Source organism: Amphibalanus amphitrite, unplaced genomic scaffold (assembly GCF_019059575.1).
Source record: "Amphibalanus amphitrite isolate SeventyFive unplaced genomic scaffold, NRLGWU_Aamphi_draft 001655F_arrow, whole genome shotgun sequence".
NCBI classification, from domain to species: Eukaryota; Metazoa; Arthropoda; class Thecostraca; order Balanomorpha; family Balanidae; genus Amphibalanus; species Amphibalanus amphitrite.
In genome coordinates, this window is record NW_024883148.1 from 46,341 (window position 1) to 66,019 (window position 19,679).

Here is a 19,679-nt window from a genome sequence, read left to right on the forward strand (position 1 = left end):
GCACACCCAAGTGGGTCCGATATGGGCAGCCCATGTCGGTCCCCGTGTTTTTCACACAGCTCTAACTGGGTCCCATGTGGGACCGACTTATCTGAGCTGTCCCACATGGGACCCAGATGGAGCCGTGTGACGAAACCCACTGGGACCCACATGGGCTGCCCATATCGAACCCATATGGAACCCACTCGGGTGTGCTGGCTGGGAAGGCATTGGATTGCAAACGAGCTTGCAGCTAAACGGATAAAACGGGATAATTATGTGGGACGTGGAACTACTAGACCGAAAAGAAACACACTAAAACACAAGAAAATATACCGAACACAACAATAAACACAAGTAGAGAAAATCAAATGGAGCACACATTCGATGGCATACAACACTGGATGTCTCACCTGTTTTGGCGCCCTCTGTTGGCGCATTATCAGCCATCTCGGGAGTTTTCGATTCTTCACACATGATCATAATCGGTGACATGGAACACACTACAAAAGAGGGGCGGACGGCGGGCCAGCGTGGACGATTTCGTACGGGAACATACATATAGACTGGACGACTGGAAGTAACACACTGAAAGGTGACTTACTACACTCGCTGTTTTTCACATGGACGAATTTTGAAAGATTTTCCAGAAACCTACTACCAAAAATTCCTTGCGATTCAGCATTCCATGATATTCGGTGTCTTTCATGAACATTTTGTCCTTACAGGTTTGAGCAATAACAATTATCCAAACAAGAAATTTGCAAAGAATCGAAACGAATTTGTTAGGACACTACACGCTTCAAAATGACCACATAAAAATCATTTCACATACAAAGCCAAACCCAAACCAGTCCAAACTGGGACCGGCACCACTAGGGCTTCACAAACCAGCCAAATCGGACCAGCCTCCCCCGTTTCGTCCAGGCCCGCCGCGCCGTCCGCCCGCCGGTGTCATTCTCTGTGTCTGGGTGTCGTGTATTGGCAATATCTCTCTGTCTGTCCCGTTGGTGGTGACACAGGGTCTCCTCGGCGCCTATCTGGACGTAATGGAGACCTGCCAGACGCGGATCTTGTTGTCCGAGTAGCCGGCGAACAGGGTCTGGCCGTCTCCCGACCAGGCCAGCGACAGACACTGGGGCAGGTCGCCCTTAGCCGAGCGGTTCACCACCTCCGGCTTCAGCTCCTCCACCATCTGCTTGCCTTCCAGGTCCTGCAAGAGAGGGAGGACAGGGTGGTCAGTCGTGGTTGATGATCATGATGATTTGCGATTTAAGGGCGCCCGGACCTCAGAAGTCACCGGCGCCCATTACTGATGATTGGGTGGTGGAGGTCAACGACACGCTGGTGACTGATAAGCTGAAGTCGCGGTAAATTTAGGAGACGGATAATGGAAGGTAATTGTGATATCTCTCTGATAGCCTGCTTTCAAGCAGGCAACAAAAGCTGTCCGCTGGCGACTGAAGACGAAGACGCTTGAAGACAGGGGTGGTGTGTGGTTGATAAAGGATGGTTTCTATCTAGCTTTTAAGTGACCCCAGCACAACACCCAACAACACCTTTTCCTGACTAAAGGCTGATGTTTTGGGCCTTGTCTCGCAGTAACACACTGCATTATCGCATAGCTAACAGGCCGGTGGGCCCGTGGGTCGGCCCGCCGGCCTTGGAGCTATGCTGTCACTATAGCACCACTTTCCACCAAATTCATCTACAGATACAATGAATCTGTCTACTCGGGTGCATCGACGTGGAATATTTCTGAAGCTCAGGCTCCACTACGCGATTTTTTCCGTGTGATTTTGCGATATTCCGATTTCGTATCGCAAAAATATCGCAATATCGCACGGAAAAATCGCGTAGTGGAGCCTGGGCTTTACAGATGCTAGCATGAACACCATGACGAAATACATCTTCGCAATATGTCATACAATACTATGTCACAATATGCGATCACAAAATATATTTCAGCCAGTCTATTCGGCTTTCCGTATTGCTGTCAAACCATCAATTTCAGTGATTTCACTAGTGCCTTTCCCCACGCGAGCGAATAGACGTCGCATTGACCGTCTCCGTGGCAACATCCCAGACTCGTGCTTAAAATGTATAAACGGATGCCCCCTCCCTTCCCTTCCATCCCAATCTCTCCCTTCATCAATCTTTGACCCATCCAGATACAAACTGACATTTTTTATTCCCTCCCCCTCCCAGTCATAGGGTGAAGTCGTATAAGAGTACGCACTTAGTGGATTTCTTGCTCTCATTTGTTTAACATTTGAAAGAAAGAAATCGCAAATAGGGAATATTAAAGTTCATTGAATTAGCCATCAACCCATGGGGCAACGATCCTTCAGCGTAAATGGAAGTGGTCTAAAACTGACATTTTCTGAACCGCTGCAGTTGCGTACTCTTACCATATGGGGTGTGTAAGAGTACGCACACCAGGCGGGTGGAGTACGCAAGCATATGAACACACACCTATGCAGCTTGTAAGTGTCCAAATGCTTAACTTCAAACTCAGAAGGCATTTAAGTTAAGTCTAGTATCCAAAAAGAAAAACTTAAAATAAATATTTCACGTCTATAAATCAGGAAATAATCACGTAGTGTGTTTCTTAAAAAAAATGCACAATCAAAGGGAGAATAACTCGTATTTGGAAGAATTTCGGGTACGCATCTGCATCACAGTGCCCCATTGATGATATACAGGGTGTAACGAAATTATCCGGACATCTTTCTTCGCGCTGTAATTAAGAAGCAAGACATTCTGATATTTTCCCTTTTGAATTATTATATAGCCACCTTTCATAAGAGCGCAGGTACACATTTTTGGAGCATTCCAGCCACTGGATTTTCCAGCACAGTGGGTTTCATATAGAGTAGCGCCTTACTAACCTGTGCCCGCAGTTGGGCGGCGCTGGTGGCGGGTGTCCCCTCATTCATCTCCTGATGGACAATAGTCCATAATATATCGACGGAATTGCATGGGAACTATTTCCAAGCCATAGCCCTTTAGCCCAGAAGAACAAAAAGGTCCTCTCGGCATCACTTCTCATTCTGCAAGGGACTTGAAGGTGGTGCGCCGCCCCGTATGAAGACTGCGCGGCTTGAATCAGGTATCGGTACATGTTAAGAAACCGAGCCATCCTGTGCCGTCTGGTTGAGTGGCTCCAACCAATCGCTAGCCAGGATGTTGCGCCGGTAATACTCGTCACTGATAGTGGTTTTCTGTGTCGTCATGAACAGCTTGAATATTACACAGCAGCTGAACATGCTCCAGTTCTGGATTTTGGCCGGATGTTTGACGCCGGCGACGGCCGGCACATTCGAGCTGCTGGCAGCCCACACATGGCCGATTTGACGGTTCAACGGGTATCGCAGCTCGAACAGCTTCCCATCCGACCAGGTCACCTCATTCGTGTCTTCCTTCGACCAGTGGACACGCCCTGGCCTGAAGCCAAAGGTGGTAGACTGGTTGTTTTCCCGTCAATTCCATTGTCTTTTCCAGTTTGAAGGGCAGCAAAACCAAGCTAAAGGGCGGGTAACGGTGAATCATGATGTGGGACCTCTTATTATCTACCTTGGTAAGAATTCGAGTCAGTATGCGGATTAATTGGTGCCGTTTCCTTGTCGCTATCTTGACAACTCTCCTCACCACTTGGCAAAGGGCGCCTTTTGCGATCGAGGCCGGGCTGAGTCTGCCACCAAGTCCCAGCTTATTACGCCTCAGGCAGATGTGCTACTGGCTGCTGCTGATGTCCAGCTGCTGACAGACCAGCTCCTGGCTCATGCCACCATGCCACCAACACGTAGCCTTACTACGAAACGAGAGACTGTACTCCTTTCTCTCCACTGCCTTAAACGAAAACTATCAAATGAACCCGTCGGCGACTCGACTCTTACTCAGAGCAAGAGTCATTTCGCAAGGTCAGGTCACTGCTGAGTTGAGAGCAAATACCAGAGGTATGCATTCATCCAATTTTCCAGCTTCTGACAATAAAAGAGAAACTGTGCGAGCAGATATGGCGAAAAAATAGATGTCCGGATAATTTCGTTACACCCTGTACCTACAAAACAAACGTCATTGAGCGATATATTAATAATTTTATATTTCTGTATATTCGATTTAATGTATAATTCTGCGTACTCTTACCCTCCTGACCAGTGCGTCCTCTTACCGTACATGCAATTCGCGCACAAAACAACCCCGAAACGTTGTGCAAAACTTCGGAAACATAATATTGCACTGCACAGTATTTCCCCAGATAACCTCACAAGTTTCCCACAACAATCACGGAAATGTACCTGATCTCAACTGCCAAGTATCAAAATTATTGTACAGGGACCCGCAGTTGCTTCTGTACACACTAGTATTTCAGCGTATTCTTTGCCTGTGACACCGTTGGAGGTGAATTGGGAAATGATTGTGTGCTTATTAAAACCACCATCTGAAGGGCTTTTAAACTGATGTGCTGCTCTCCTAATTCAGTGAACTTTTTATGGCTATATCAGCAAAACAATGTTTTCAGCGGTTTTTCCTGCCCCATTCCTTCTGAAACCTGGAACCGCTTATTCCATTTACTCCTGCCATCTGACGATGGTCGTGCTGACTACTAGTTCCGGCGCTAGTTACTGCTCCAGTTTTGCACCCGGCACAAACTCAGGCGGCACCGGGCCGTGGCTCGACCATGGGGAGGGTCGGACCGAGCCGACTGCCTGGGGCGCGGTTAGATCGGACGCCCTGCTGGGGAAGGGGACGGGAGTGAGGGGAAGTGGAGGAGGTGGTCACGTGGTCCGTCCAAGCTCGCAGACGACCTGACCTGTCCTGCGCCCAGCCATGTTCCGTGATCCAAAATGGCACGAGAGCTGTGGAATGCCTGGAGGAGACGCTTCGAAAGCGAACTTCAGCAGCACTAATTTACCATATTCTGTGGAGATAAATTAATATTATCTTAATGCAGAAAAAAATTGTATGCCCAAGCTGTATAAGCTGTATCTTTTTAAAAGTTGTAAATGTAATTATTTTAGGGACTTATAGGTTTCGTATACACAGTGAATTGTGTAACAATAAGCCGTTTCGCTGTTATGGTTACTAACTGAATCTAGTTATCCTTTTTTCTCACAGGGAATGACAATACAATAACAATACGAATAAAACCAGACGTTTCGCACAAAAAAGTGCCTCCGTCAGTGGCAAGAAATAAGTAATTAGGCATACATGTTTTCTTTCGATAACATCGATGAAGTAGTTATCTTTATTTTTTTAAAGATATATTTTCAACAGTTTTTTTAAGCACATCATGGAAGCTTATAAGCATTTGTGTATTTTATCGGCAACCCGGCTGGCCAGACCGAGACGGTGCCGCATTTAGTTCTCATCGATGTTAAACCTATACACTCATTTTTCTCCACTGACGAAGGCACGTTGTTGTCCGAAACGTTTGGTTTTATTCGCATTGTTTTTATATTGTCATTGTCCGTGAGAAAAACATACTCATATGGACTGGTCTCAGTTCATATAGAAATTGTTGCACATTCATCAACACAGATAAAATGAATATTAGCCCTCACCACACATATAAGTAGAGGTAAGTAGACCGCGCCCGCTGTTTTACACCAATAAATCGCGGCAAAGCGAAGGATTGCGACGATTCTTTGGTGCCCTGGAGTTAATCATTTTTACAACTTCCCGGAAAATTAAATAGCCCTTATCATTTTTGCGTCTTGTCTGAGAATTTTAAATCCCTGAACCAAATAACCTTTAACCTGTGATTATTTTTCTCAAGATCATGTCAGGCCAGAATAGCAATTGAAAGTCAGCGCACATCTTCTGTGTGTTTCCATAGTCGTTTCGTGATTAGCAACGTCACAACATGTGAAATATATTATCTAATGTTTGTCTCATTAATTGTTGTGGGTGCCAAGGTCACGTGAAACTCAGGTTAAGGTCATTTACTTGAAATGATCTCGGTTAACTTCCTTAAATTTACACCTTTTTACTGTGGTTTTTAGGAAGTGTTGGTTTGAAATTTAGCACCCATTTTAGCATTTGAAAACTAGGCATACTTAGGTATCAGTTATAGTGCCTATGCAATATGATGCAAGGCTGTAAATGCTGGTTAACATTCTATATAGCCGGCAGAACGCCTAATGGGTGATCTGGCGTGACCCGTCCTACCCCAAATGCTTTGATACATCATCTTTGATCAAAGCAAGTGCAAATTCGGAGTCAGAAGCAAGCCAAGTCCCAGCAAACTTCACTTGTAGAAATTCTAGCAGGACCCAATTTTCCGTGCTTTTGGGTTATTAACCTGATCTGGGAGGTCAACCAGTGACCTAGGATCTCAGCATTGACCAGGACATAAAAATAATTGGCTTTTTCTCGTCAGCGATGACCAGGACCCGCAAATCATCGGATTTCTCTCGTCACGAGCAACACGCTGTTTTTTATTTTTCAGCGAAGCTCTGGCTCTTTTTATCAAGGGCCGAATGGCTGAGGGTTTCTACGCCCCTCCGCTACATGTAAGACGCTGAAAAGAAATGCCTAAATAGGTGAGGTTTAAATATCGATTGCTTTTCCAGTCAACCTTTTCGTTGCAGACTGGTAGATTAAATTTTAGGATTGATTTCAGCTGATGCTCAAATGGAGCTATTCATTCGTTCATTCATGCGACCATCCAATTCCATTCATAAAAGAAGCCAGTGACAAAATTGTTCATTTTAGATAAGTGTGAAATACAAACTCAATAAAAGTTTAATGATACGGCAAATTTGACAGCTTTTATAATGAACAGACAAATAACTTTAACGAATCAAGGTTGCGAGCCCCAAATAGGGGAGAGTGAGGTATAGATGAGCCAAGGCGCAAGTTTAGCCACCCCATGTTTCTCAGCTCCTACCGGTCCTATGGCGCTGATTGACTTGAGCTTCCATATGCCGTTCGCTTACGATGCTGCAGTCTTTCACGTGAGACGGCAACGTTCTCACGCTCAGCACCCGGTAACATGTGGTATCGCCCCTGATAACTAAGACATGTTTGGCTTTAAAATGAGATTGTTGTTATCTGCGGTGCATGGTTATTTTCCTTAGCGGGTGTCATTAATCGAAAATGGCCACGGGTGGGGCAAGATGAGCCATTTTCACCTGGGGGAAGATGAGCCGGATAAGCCATTGATGTCTCCACTGTCGAAAACCAAACTGAGCTGCGCTTGTTTCTGCTGAATAAAAATGGTAGGAAATTGTTTTTCTTTGTTGATTACACAAATTGTAAGTGATTTGCAGATTATCTGAAGGATAAAATGATTTCTTCCGTGATAGAAAACTTGACGAGTTATTGGAAGGCTTAAAACAGTTACTTTTTGATGGAGGAAAAAAAACCTTGCCATAAGTATGTATGCCATGGAGTAAATAAAAGAGCCCACTCTTCGCCGCGCCCGGGAAAAGAAGAGGTTCGCTTTTTCCATCCATGCTCAACTTTCCCCACGACGTGTCTCAACTTACCCCGCCCATGGGGTAAGATGAGCAACGTGCAAGATGATTTTTGACGTAGCCTTTCAGTACAAAAATAAGCGGTATGAAACATTTCTGGCCACCATTACACGCGCAATGACCACTCTGTCCGTCCAACCCGTAAACGCAGAAAAATGATCAGTAAGTTAGCCTGTAGCTTACGAAAAACAAAAGCGACTCAACTTACCTCATTCATCCCTACGTTACACAATTGAGGGCATTTTTTAGACCATCACAGTATTTGTCAACAATTGTTGTTTGGGGGGCTGGGGAGGGTGGTTACTGGCTCATCACTGTCCCCCCCCCCCCCAAATAAAAGAAAACGAAACCGATCATCCGCGAAAAGAACTATTGAGCTCGAACCAAGGTGACGAATCGATTTATAGGTATGCAGGATGACTAACGATGCCACTTTTTGACTTCTTGTGTCAAATAAATTCCATCATCTGGATAGTAGGGTAACTGTGGGGAAAACGCACCCCTGGGTTAAACGCCTCCCCTAAAAAAATCGTATTTCTTATCGACGGATAGGTGTTTTATCCTGTCTTTCAGAACAGTCAGCTGCTTGTTTACGTAGGTCCCTATTTCCGGTTCTGCGTCTTGAGGAGCAGCGTGGGTAGGTGCTGATGTTGGTTTTGGGTGTTATTTTTGTTGTTTTTACAGAAGATTCCTAAGATTTTGATGCCCTCTTTATATCACAAAACTTGCTATTGTGCACATCACTAAAAACTGCGTTTTATTGCCATTCTGGTGAATTTATTATGCTGCGGCGTTAGTGGCGCGTTTTTTGTCAATATTTTGTTGACCGGAAATGGAGTGGATGGGGAAAGACGCCTACTCGATGCATGGGGCAAGACGCCCCCAGTTTTCTGAAAGGGGGGCGTTTTGCACGGTGGTGAGAGTGCAGGGTAGCGCCCTGTAGGTGGGTGCCGAAAAGGCCTCTCCCTGTCCTTTTTTGCTGATATATCCTAAACGACTGCAGATATTGTCACCAAACTTTCAGGGCTCCTCCGGGCATCCATTTTACACATTGCAACACAATTTTATTCCAAAGGCTATGATAGGTTGACCACAAATGACGTCAGAATGACGTCAAGTTTTGCCATGTTTATCATTTTCTGTTGATGGATGGGGTGGGGGCGCTTTGCACATGGGTGTGGGCGTATTACCCAGGGTATGGGGCAAAACGCCCTTTTGTAAGGGTATGCGAAAACCTTTTTGGGGGGTTAACTACCACACGCAGGTGTCTTTTTTTGGTCTCAAAGCGTAGTAAAAAGAATGAGCTACATGATGGTGCCCAAAGGTTTGAGTAATCTGTGTTGGGTTGAGTGTCAGAAGGTTTCGCGCTTACTGGGGGCGTTTTTGACCTATTCACCCTACGTCAACATTCTATTTGACATTTTACAACAAACGTATACTATTTGGCGCGACTAGCCTCATAAATGTTCTGAAACTAAAACCGTTTCTTGGCAATTAGCTTGGACCACGTCATCCCATTCCCAGCTTATGCACGACAAAAATAAAATAATGCTTCAGGATCCTGGCCTGAATTCGAATGCTTAAAGTTTACTCAAAAACGGTGTGGCTGAGGCACTCTTCGCTACATCTCGTGACGGCCACCATTGTGTCGCATTTTTCGGTAAGCTATAAGTTAATAAGGAAAGGATTGGTGAGTGGGTTGAAAATAGCCCCCCCTCCACCCCCACCCCCTCCTTCTTCTGGAAACATAAGTAATCGAAAGATCTGGCGATGGTTTATCCAGCTCCTCTGCCGCCGCGCTGCGAGGCCTCGATTCGTTCGGTATGTGGCTTCCTGAGCGGTCCTCCCCGGAGGCAAGGTGAAAGGTCATGGCCTGTATCAGAAATTTATACGTTGCTGACTATGTTTTATAGTTCTTCAAAGGCCTTGGACACCGTTTTATTATATCGGATAAACATTGCACTTTCTTGTCAATCAATACATTTAAAGAAAACTTGACCATAATCTTATACTGCGGCAATTGTAGTTCTGCTTACGGTTGCCTCTTTATGATACGGGCCACCACCACCTCCACTGCGCTGGAGCTCAGGCGTTCTACCCCTCCCCGCTACGGACCGGCCCTCGGGCTAGGTGTGTTAGTACTGAGCGCAAACCTGTAGTAGTCACGTGACTTTCATTCACGTAGCGGGAACGGAAGCTATAGGCGATACCAAGGACGGGCTCTGGGGAGGCAACCGGCGCGGAAAAATAGCACAATTGTAGTTTTGGAAGAATATCTGTTGCGGTAAGAGGAATTATACAAAACATACGTGCTAGGAGCAAACATGTGTTATTCCTCCATACTTTGCGCTACATTTCCTTTCTCCAATGGCCAGCACTTAGCAAATAATAGCGCAATTCTAAATTGGTAATATATGTGTACAGTAGCAACTGCGGGTCCCTGTACCATACTATAATAATATCATAACGCTCGAAAATAATATTCATCGCCTTAAACTCAACAGCGTCGCCGCTCAACGCCCACGTTCCGTTGGTGACAAGCACGCACTGGCGGCTTCATGTCACTTCATGAACTCGACAAACCCGCGTTGCTAAGCAACCAAAACAGCTGATGCGTACTCTTATCGCCCGCGTACTCTTACCCGCCCTTACCCTACTCATCCCTCTCCCCGTTACGTACCCAGATGCGGACCGAGGGCCCGGTGGCGCCCCCCCCCCCCACCGTTACGTACCCAGATGCGGACCGAGGGCCCGGTGGCGGCGCAGAGCCAGTAGCGGTTCGGTGAGAACACCAGCGAGTTGATGGTCTCCGTGTGGTCCAGTGTGTACAGGTGCTTGCCGTCATTCAGGTCCCACAGCATGGCGCGGGCGTCCTGAGAGGAGAAGGGATATCGAGTCACATAGCGGTCAGAGGGGGGTAAATAATAGATATCGATGACAAAAGTCAGATCAGAGCTTGAAAAGATGGGATAAGAGGGTTAGGGCCTCTGAATCATTCAATGACAATAAAGTTGCGTGCTAACTGCTATACAAGGCAATGAACCTGAGCTCATCAGCTACTGTAAGTCTATGAAATACAACATACGTCAATACGTCAATTCATCTAATAAGCATATCTGACTATCACCTCGCACCCTAGTCACTGCTTAATTTATCGACAATCGACCGAGGGCGAGCAGAACGGCTGAATGGCTAGTGGAGCCACGAATACAAAGCTACAGTCAGTCACCATCCATGACCCAAGAAACTCGGACATGCTCGTGTCGCGCGGCTAACTAAGCCGTCGGGCCAGTGCGGGGCCCGGTGACCCTGGAGCCGCGCGGTCTATCGCTCTGGCACCCTGTGTCCACCGGGTCCGGCCACAAGGGCGACGCCGTACCCGTCTACTGGGGTGCGAGTAGACAAAGCGAGGGAAGGATTGGACCCGTCTACTGGGGTGCGAGTAGACAAAGCGAGGGAAGGATTGGACCCGTCTACTGGGGTGCGAGTAGACAAAGCGAGGGAAGGATTGGACCCGTCTACTAGGGTGCGAGTAGACAAAGCGAGGGAAGGATTGGACCCGTCTACTGGGATGCGAGTAGACAAAGCGAGGGAAGGATTGGACCCGTCTACTGGGGTGCGAGTAGACAAAGCGAGGGAAGGATTGGACCCGTCTGCTGGGGTGCCGTCCCTAGGGGAAGGGCAGACTAACCTCAGTGAAGGAGTGATTACGCGAGAGTTCTGGTATTTAGTTGAAATCATGTTAGAGGCAAGTAAACTTGGGACATTTGTGAACTGTGCCTCACGGACGCTCCACGGAGCACAAAAAAGATCATAATTGTTGACCGATAATTTCTTGTTTGTGCAATAATATTCTGCGTACGATTGTGTGCAGTGCTAATATCTATTGACGTGGTTATCAAATAACGTCGAGCGTCCGTGATCTGTTTGTCTCTCATTGCTCACCTTCGTAGTCACCAAACTTCTAACCGGCAGTCGATCATACGTCATAGACCAACCCCAACTCCAAATCCTCTCCCCATCATCCTTTCCCATTGGACCCCCCACCCCACCCCGCCCGCCGAATAAACGGCCCGTACCTTTCCGCCGGAGGCGCAGAGGGAGCCATCGGGCGAGATGGTGATGGTGTTGAGGTAGCCGTGGTGGCCGCCGTGGTTCGTCTTCAGCTTGCAGTTGGCCAGGTTCCACACCTGTCGTCGGGCAGAAGGAAATAAAGTAGTCAGTGCAGCTAGCTTACGGCCTAAGCAGAAGCGGGATACAGTATTCGGGAGTCTGTAGAAAATGACGCAAAATGAGTGTGATATTATAAAAAAACGGGGCAGATGATAACCAGGAATACAAAAGTCAGAAACACTAATCATTGGTGGCTGGTAGCGATAAAATCGATAGCGTCAAGAGCTCACATCGACGAAACTGACGCAGTTGAGTCTACACAGGGAGACACACATGCTTGTTTTCTAACAAACCGCATCTCAGCCCATAGTTTTGTCCCACTTCACAAATTCAATTACCTGTTCGAAATCAGTTGGCCACAAACACTTTTTCCCATTTTACTTCACGTCCCCTACCCCAGCTATCCTCCGCTATCCCCTTCTCCCTCACGGTTCTTCCTTGACCATTTTGTCCCAGCCGGCGCTAACAATTCGCGGGCTTCTCTCCTTCTCCATCTCTCTCCCTAATTCCTCTATCTCCCTGCCCCCTCTCTCTCTTCCTCTCCTCCCTCACTCTCTCACCTTGACCATTTTGTCCCATCCGGCGCTGACGATGAGCGGGTTGGTGGTGCTGGGACTGAAGCGGACGCAGCTGACCCAGTCTGAGTGACCATCGTCCTGGATCGTGTACTTGCAGTCGGCCAGCGTGTTCCACAGCTTCACCGTCTTGTCCCGAGAGCCCGAGATGATCTGACGGTTGTCGGCCGAGAAGGCGACGGACAGAACATCCTTGGAGTGGCCCTCGAACCTGCCAGAGGGGGAAGATGGACAGTCAAAACTCAGAAAGCACATCCTTGGAAAGGCCTTCAAACCTGCGAGCGGCCGGGACGGGTAAAATTTTTGAGCACGGCCTTAAAAACGTCCTGGAGTTAGGGGGGGGGGGCAGAAAACATGTTGGTGGAATGATTCTTGAAACTGCAAGACACATGGTTGATATTCAGAAAAGGTATGTCCTGCCGAACCACTAGCTAACATTCTCCAAAGGCTATAACACCACTATTGGATCGATGCTTGAATCAGTGGTTCAAACATCACTAGCATGCCACTGATATTGATCAACTATGCTTTGTTGCACGGCCAACAGGCGGACAAACCAGGTAAGTTCGCCAGCCTTGGAGTCATGAATCACAATCTAGCACCAGAATCCACCAAATTCATTTACAAAGGCAATGAATCTGTCTACTAAGGTGCAGTAAATGAAAGAAAAACAGCAAAGCCCGGCACCACATCCATTCCTACCGTTTATGGGTAACAAATGATGATAAATGTAGGTTTTGAGCTACGTGTTGTTCAATGTTCATGCAACGAAAAATAATGGGGTATGTTTGAGGAAAAAATAATGGCTGTTTTAGGCATCCAGACCACAGACGTTATTGACGCCCAATTTAGAGCTAACCAACAACCTAATTCCATACATTTCATACTACCATTTCGAGCACATGACGTCAGCACTCAGCATTATGTATACATCAACCCAATCATTTCTAACACATTACGAGAGCATAATGATCATTTGCAGCGCCCCCGTCTCCCACCTCCCAGTCACCTGCGGGTGGTGGATCCGCTCTGCAGGTCCCACAGGCGCAGCGTCTTGTCCCAAGAGCCGGACAGAGCGTAGTTGCCGTCCGAGGACATCACCACGTCGGTGATGAAGTGGCTGTGACCCTGCAGGCGCTTTTGCGGCATGCCGTAGCAGTGCTCGTCGCGGGTCAGCTTCCACATGATCAGGGACTTGTCTGCAGAGAACACCAGGGGCGGCACATGTCAGATTCTGAAGAAAGCAGGCTTTCCGCACAGACACATGGCAAGAGTAAGACTAAGGAGCATGCAGTCGGAAACACTGATAGCACTATAAGCTGGAAGTCTCGTCAATGCAATCTAAAGCTAGTATTCCAGAAACCAACAACGGTAAAATGTTGGGTCATCGTTCTGACCATCAAGAGTGTCTGTTGCTTCGTTCTTCCGGGCAGTTTCTGAGCGATTTTTTATTCAAATGCCATCGTATTCTCGTATTTGTCGGTAACCGTTTTGGGATATTGGGTAACCTTTTCGCTGACCATGGATGCATGCTATGACAGTATTGCTAGTTAGCCGTAATGCATGGATACTTGTCGCTATTCATGTAGACAAAAAGTTCTACAAATGTGTGCGTAAGCTACCTTCGCACAGAGGGGAGGGGGCGTTTTTGGCCACACCTACCTTTTTTAGCATGTAAAGAAAACTGCGTCGCACAGCGCCGCGAAATTTTGTATGTCTAATGACATATCAATTTCACACCGTGTGTGAAGTGTTTGACCTCAGGTCACGGTCCCATAGCTCAGTTGGTAGAGCGTTACACTCCGCGTGGTGAGAGCACGCGTTCCCGGTTAGAACAGTCCGGAGTCCGGGTTCGAAACGCGACGGGCGCTTGACGTTTATGAGCCTCCTGACAGGTATGTTGCGGTTGGTGGCAGGCCGTAGCCAGGCGAAGTCAGTGGGGGAGCGGCCGTGCGCGGCTATGTGCGCACGTTAAACTTTAGACTCCAAACTCTGCCATAGAACCGGAATTGCGCGATCAGAGGGTAGAGTCAATACAAGCTTCGCTTAGCAGGGGCTCTGCGCTTGTGAATCCTTCCATTCAAGGTTCGGACTAAGCTTATAAAAAAAACAGGTTACCAGATTAAGTCACCAGACCATAAATCTAAAAACTTTGTGATGCTGTCATTCCCACAATTTATGTTCCATGACTTTAAATCTAAGGATATTGGATGAGGGCATAGTACCAACAATTCGTATATCTCAGAATTTTGATATCAAAATCTATTGTTGCCTAGAGATCTGGTGAGATCATAGATCTTCACTGAATTTTTGTTGACAAAAAACATTCAATGAACACTTCCTGCGATTCACGAAGGTTCTGTTTCAGGTATGTAATTACACATAATTTATCTTTGTGGCACTTTTTGACATGAAACCACATGAAAACATGGTTTCATGGGTTGCGTATGGTGGGATCCAATTGGATCATAGATCACGGTTCTTGATTAATTAACATCAGATCCTTTGATCATAGATCCAGGATACATTTTCCATGTGGGATCCAGAGGAGCCATAGATCATGGCTTGTTTTCTCAGGGATCTACTAACTAATATCATAGATCCATGACCCAGATCCATGCACATGTCTGGCTCTTAGCATCCCCCACCTCTGGTCATTATAGACCAAGTTTGCACCACATTAACCCGGCAGTTGCTGGGGTATTTCGCCACCCACCGTTTGCTGGGGGGGGGGGGGGGGGGGGGGGGGGCGTTAAACGCCCCCAGCCGATAACTCGAGAACCAATAGACGGAGCGAAACGCACGAGGCGGCAAACGAAAGAGCGCGACGAGACGCTTCAGATGAGTACTTTAAAGTTGAATTTTGAGGTCACAGGTCAGGTCAAGGTCAGGTCAAACACCTGAAATCGGGCTTTCAGTAGCATGGACTTCAGGACTTCGCAATGGGCGCCTCTCGTCATAAACTCTGTCAAAACGGTGCACAATCCATCATATAAGGCCTACAAGAGTGTCAGCTCCATGCAGGGGTCAGTCAAGCATAGGTCAGGGTCAAGGTCAGGTCAACCGGGCAGGCACATATCCCCGAAAATAAAAACTGATATTCGCAGCCTGTGACACATGTTTTATGGGTAATTTGGGGCGTAGAACACGATGGTGACATTCATTTTATCATATGTGTACGTGTTTGGCTAAAAAAGTTCAATTTAAGAAATTCATGTATCACGTTCGTGAAGTAGTCACGAGAAATTGCCAAGATTCAGTTCAAGATTTTGGAAAATGCGGAACGATAATCAATAATCGAAGATAGCCATTTGATTCTTCATGGTATTGGCAGTCTAATGGCGTTTACGGCATGTCTATATGTCTATTGTGTGATTTTATATGATTTTTTGAACATATGCCGTTTTTGGTCGAAAACTCAGAAATCATGACGTCACTAAAACCTGGATATCTCAAAAATTTTCCGACCGATTTTTTTGAAACTTTGACACAATAAACTTCAATCAATTCCCTACAGGTACCCAAAATTTGGCGCGCCTGCGGCGCTCCGTTTTTATGCTATGGCCCGGCGAAAAAAGTGGGGGCGTTTAACGCCCCCCCCCCCCAGCAACTCGCGGGTTAATAAAGGATTCAGGCCATCTAGCTAAATGTTCCCATGAGCACAGGCCCCAAAAATGCACAGGCCTTCACTCCATGTCCATCACAAACTTAGCAGCAGATCAAGAGGGTGTCATTAACACCCATCAGCTTGGTCAAATTTAAAGCTGCAGTGATGTCCCAAAATTGTATCTTTGTTTGGGTGGCATTGGTAAAATTTATCACCAAAAACTAAAAAGGGATGAGATGCAAACCTGCCAGTCATACAAGGCCCAAAAAAGTAGAAAAGGGTCCATAACATAACATAACAAGAAAAGGGTCTAGTCAAACGTTGTAGCACAGTATTCTGTCATTTTAGTCCTCATAAACTTGTACGTACTGTTTTAAAAATCCCACGTCACCGTCAGCCACCGCGGACTGTTCGATCTCGTTGTTTGCGCCGTGTTTCCCTCGTTCAACTTCACTCGGACCTTCTACGCACTGATTGGACACCTGTGTTTTTAGCGCCCACCGTCACTGTCAAATGGAATGTTTTTACCGGCATTTTCTTACCGATTATTGACTACCATGCGCCCATGCGGACCGTGCGCATTAGGAACGTTCGTGCCCCCGCCGTTAGTGACGACACCCGTTCTCTGATGTCTCGCCGCCGCGCCGCGCTAGCCCCTCTCGGCCACAGCTCCAACGAGTACAAGGAGCTCAACCGCGCTGTACGTGCCGCTATTAGGAGTGACAGCTGTCACGATATCCAGCGCCGTCTACGCGAGGAGGGGAGTGGCTCTCTGTGGCAAGTTATTAGGCCAGCGGTCGAGAGTGGGAGAGCCGGGCACAGGCTGCCTGACGCCACGCCCGATCAGCTGAACAGTTTCTTTGTCGGCGTAGGTCCGCGTGTCGCCGGCGAGGTTAGAGATGCAGGGGAGACACCTGACCTGCCGTGCCGACTGCCACGTGTTGGAGCCTGTGCTTTTACCTTGACGACCTTGTCGCTGTCGGAGTTGAGGGCTGTCGTACTCGGCATGAGCGGCTCGGCCGCCCGCGGAGAGGATGGTATTTGCGCGCGCATGGTCCGCATGTCCTTTGACGCGATTGGCCCGGTGCTCCTGCATTTGGTCAATTCCAGCATCTCTCTATCGGATGTCCCTCAATCCTGGAAACATTCCCTCGTACACCCCATCCACAAAACCGGTGATCCTTCAGATCCATCAAATTTCCGGCCAATCTCTATCGTTCCTATTATATCCAAAATTGTAGAGAAAGCCGTACATCAACAGCTCTACAGTTACCTATCCAACAACCATCTCCTCTCCCCCACTCAGCACGGTTTTCGGCCTCGTCACTCGACTGAAACCGCGCTGATATCCATATCCGATCACATCCTATCCGCTACCGACCGTGGAGAGCTATCCCTTCTCTGCCTGCTGGATTTGAGCAAATGTTTTGATGTGATAGACCACGATAAATTATTGACTAAATTGCAGCTTCATGGTATTGATACAGCTTGGTTTTCGGCATATCTTCACGGCCACACCCAAAGTGTCAGCCTCACTGACGCTCTGGGTGGAAGAACTACTTCATCTCCGCTCCCCAACAGCATCGGTGTTTTCCAAGGCTCCGCCCTCGGCCCTCTTCTCTATTGCATTTTTGCCAACGACCTTAGCTTGTTCGCCGAGGATGCAGTCGTAGTTCAATATGCAGACGACACCCAAATTTTGGTCAATGGAAAAAAGTCAGAAATTCATAACGTAGTATACCGGATGGAACAGACGCTAGCTTCTCTTGACCTCTGGTTCCGTGCCAACGGCTTAAAAGTCAATGCTGGGAAAACTCAGCTGATGCTGCTGGGTAGCGCTCAAAATTTGCGCAATGCCCCAAATGTTACGGTAAAATTTCGCGATCACGTTATCATTCCCGTTTCGGAAGCACAAAATCTTGGCCTGACGTTCGATCGCAACCTCACCTGGAACACTCACGTCTCTGCCGTCACCCGGCGCTGTTTCGGCATTCTCAGTGGCCTATCACATCTCAGGGGGCGCCTGCCTCCGTCCGTCATCTCCGTGCTGGTCAACGCCTTGGTTCTCTCGCAGCTTCGATACTGTATCACTGTCTATGGCAACGGTTCGAAGAAGAACCTTGCACTCATTCAGAAGACTCTAAATTATGGGGCTAAAATCATTTTCGGACGCAAAAAGTATGATCACGTGTCGGACCTGCTTGAGAAGCTGCGTTGGCTCAGCGCGGAGAACCTTGTGGTGCATGGCACACTGTGCATGGTGCACAAACTGCTGCGCTTCGGTGAGCCCGAGGTGTTAGCCGCCGGTTTGTCAACCGTGGCTGCCGCTAGGAGCTCACTAGGAGCGCAAGCTAGGGTGACCCGACAGGACCACTCACTATATGTGCTCCGATCTAGAACCGAAGCAGGCAAGAGGCGCTTCATCAGCCGTGGTCCGGTTCTTTACAACCGCCTGTCACCCGATTTGCTCGGGCTCCCGGTGCCTGTTTTTAAGCACCACCTCAGGCGGCTGCTGACGGATCCAACCTGACTGAGTTGAGCTAACCATCTGGTGTGTATGTGTGCTGGTATTGTCTGTATCTATGTTTCTTGTATTATCTTGACTATGATGTATGCGAGTGTGATTGTGATGCTTGTCTCTCTTTATCTTGACTTTGAAACCACCGTTTTAATTTTTGACGAGAGGATGTAATAGCCGCTTTTGGTGGATTTCCTTAATACACGTCTGAGTCTGAGTCTGAGTCTAACCTTGATGCATTGGATCCATAGTATGGATCCCTGATATAAAGGATCAATTTATGTGCAGTATAGTAGTAAGTAATTTATAATTTATGTGCAGTAAGTAGTTGATGTGCAGGTGTGGTAAAATGTAACATATGATGTAACTATCCTTACACATTCTTTTTCCTTAGTATCTACCAGAAAAATTTGACTTAAGTACATAGTTACTCTGAAAGCATTACAATCACTCCAAGTGCCTTTGACTTAATGGTTAAAGGCAGTCAGGCACTGCTAAAATGATCCCAATTAAGAAAACACAAACTGTAAATTCAAAGCTTTCGTGTCATACCCCCCAACAGAAAACACTTTGTCACACAAACATGCATGTCACATCTGTGCTAATCTACAGTTGATCGTTTGTTTATTGGGACTTAAGGACACGCCAACTACAAGGTCATTTTGTGCCCATATCTACAGTTTATCAGTCTCACAGTTTATCAGTCTCAAACAGTTGATCTGAATGCAACATTCACAGCATAATGATTAGTGCATTCATCAAGTTTCACCCAAACCCATTCGCCTCCCCACCCCACACTAAGTGTGAAACCCACAACACAGGAATCAACTGGTTTATCCAAGTTCGAAAGCTCACTTCACAATTCGCGTCACCTTGTACCCTGCACATTACAACCACAGAATGAGCTGCTCATCCTCAAACAATTGAGAGGTGCAGCTAGATTTTTGAGCATCAGAAAATGCACAAAATAGCAGGTCAAAGCAAGGTGAACGTGAGAAAATCAACAAAAACAGTTGCTCACCTCGAGATGACGACAGAATCATGTCCGGATATTTCGGGTTGGAGGCGATCTGGGTGACCCATCCATTGTGTCCCTCCAGGACACCCTTCAGGTGAAGGGTTTCGTGAGTGTCAGTCATGTTTAAAGACACCGATTTGTCGGAAAATCCGCAATTTCACATCCAACACAGCACTATCGACGACAGAACGCTGTCGCCGACCATGAAAAGGAAGCGCACCGTTGCCGAAAATTATAACATACTTTGCAGTGAAGACCTGTGAAATAAAGAATAAAAAGGCATTTGTTGATTCACAGTTATTTCATAATGTTTCATTTATCAAAT

At 47.1% G+C, this 19,679-nt stretch overlaps 1 protein-coding gene across 1 annotated transcript; it reads right to left on the bottom strand.

Annotated features, from left to right (window-relative positions):
- Positions 1 to 936: 936 nt before the first annotated feature.
- Positions 937 to 19,608, bottom strand: LOC122374431 (guanine nucleotide-binding protein subunit beta-2-like 1). The gene is made up of 6 exons (XM_043353196.1): positions 19,358 to 19,608; positions 13,221 to 13,410; positions 12,197 to 12,422; positions 11,543 to 11,653; positions 10,196 to 10,336; positions 937 to 1,192 (listed from the first exon to the last, which is right to left on the bottom strand). Exons 1-6 carry the CDS (start codon positions 19,473 to 19,475, stop codon positions 1,016 to 1,018), a joined length of 963 nt encoding a protein of 320 aa, XP_043209131.1. The 5' UTR covers positions 19,476 to 19,608; the 3' UTR covers positions 937 to 1,015.
- Between the last annotated feature and the right edge of the window lie 71 nt (positions 19,609 to 19,679).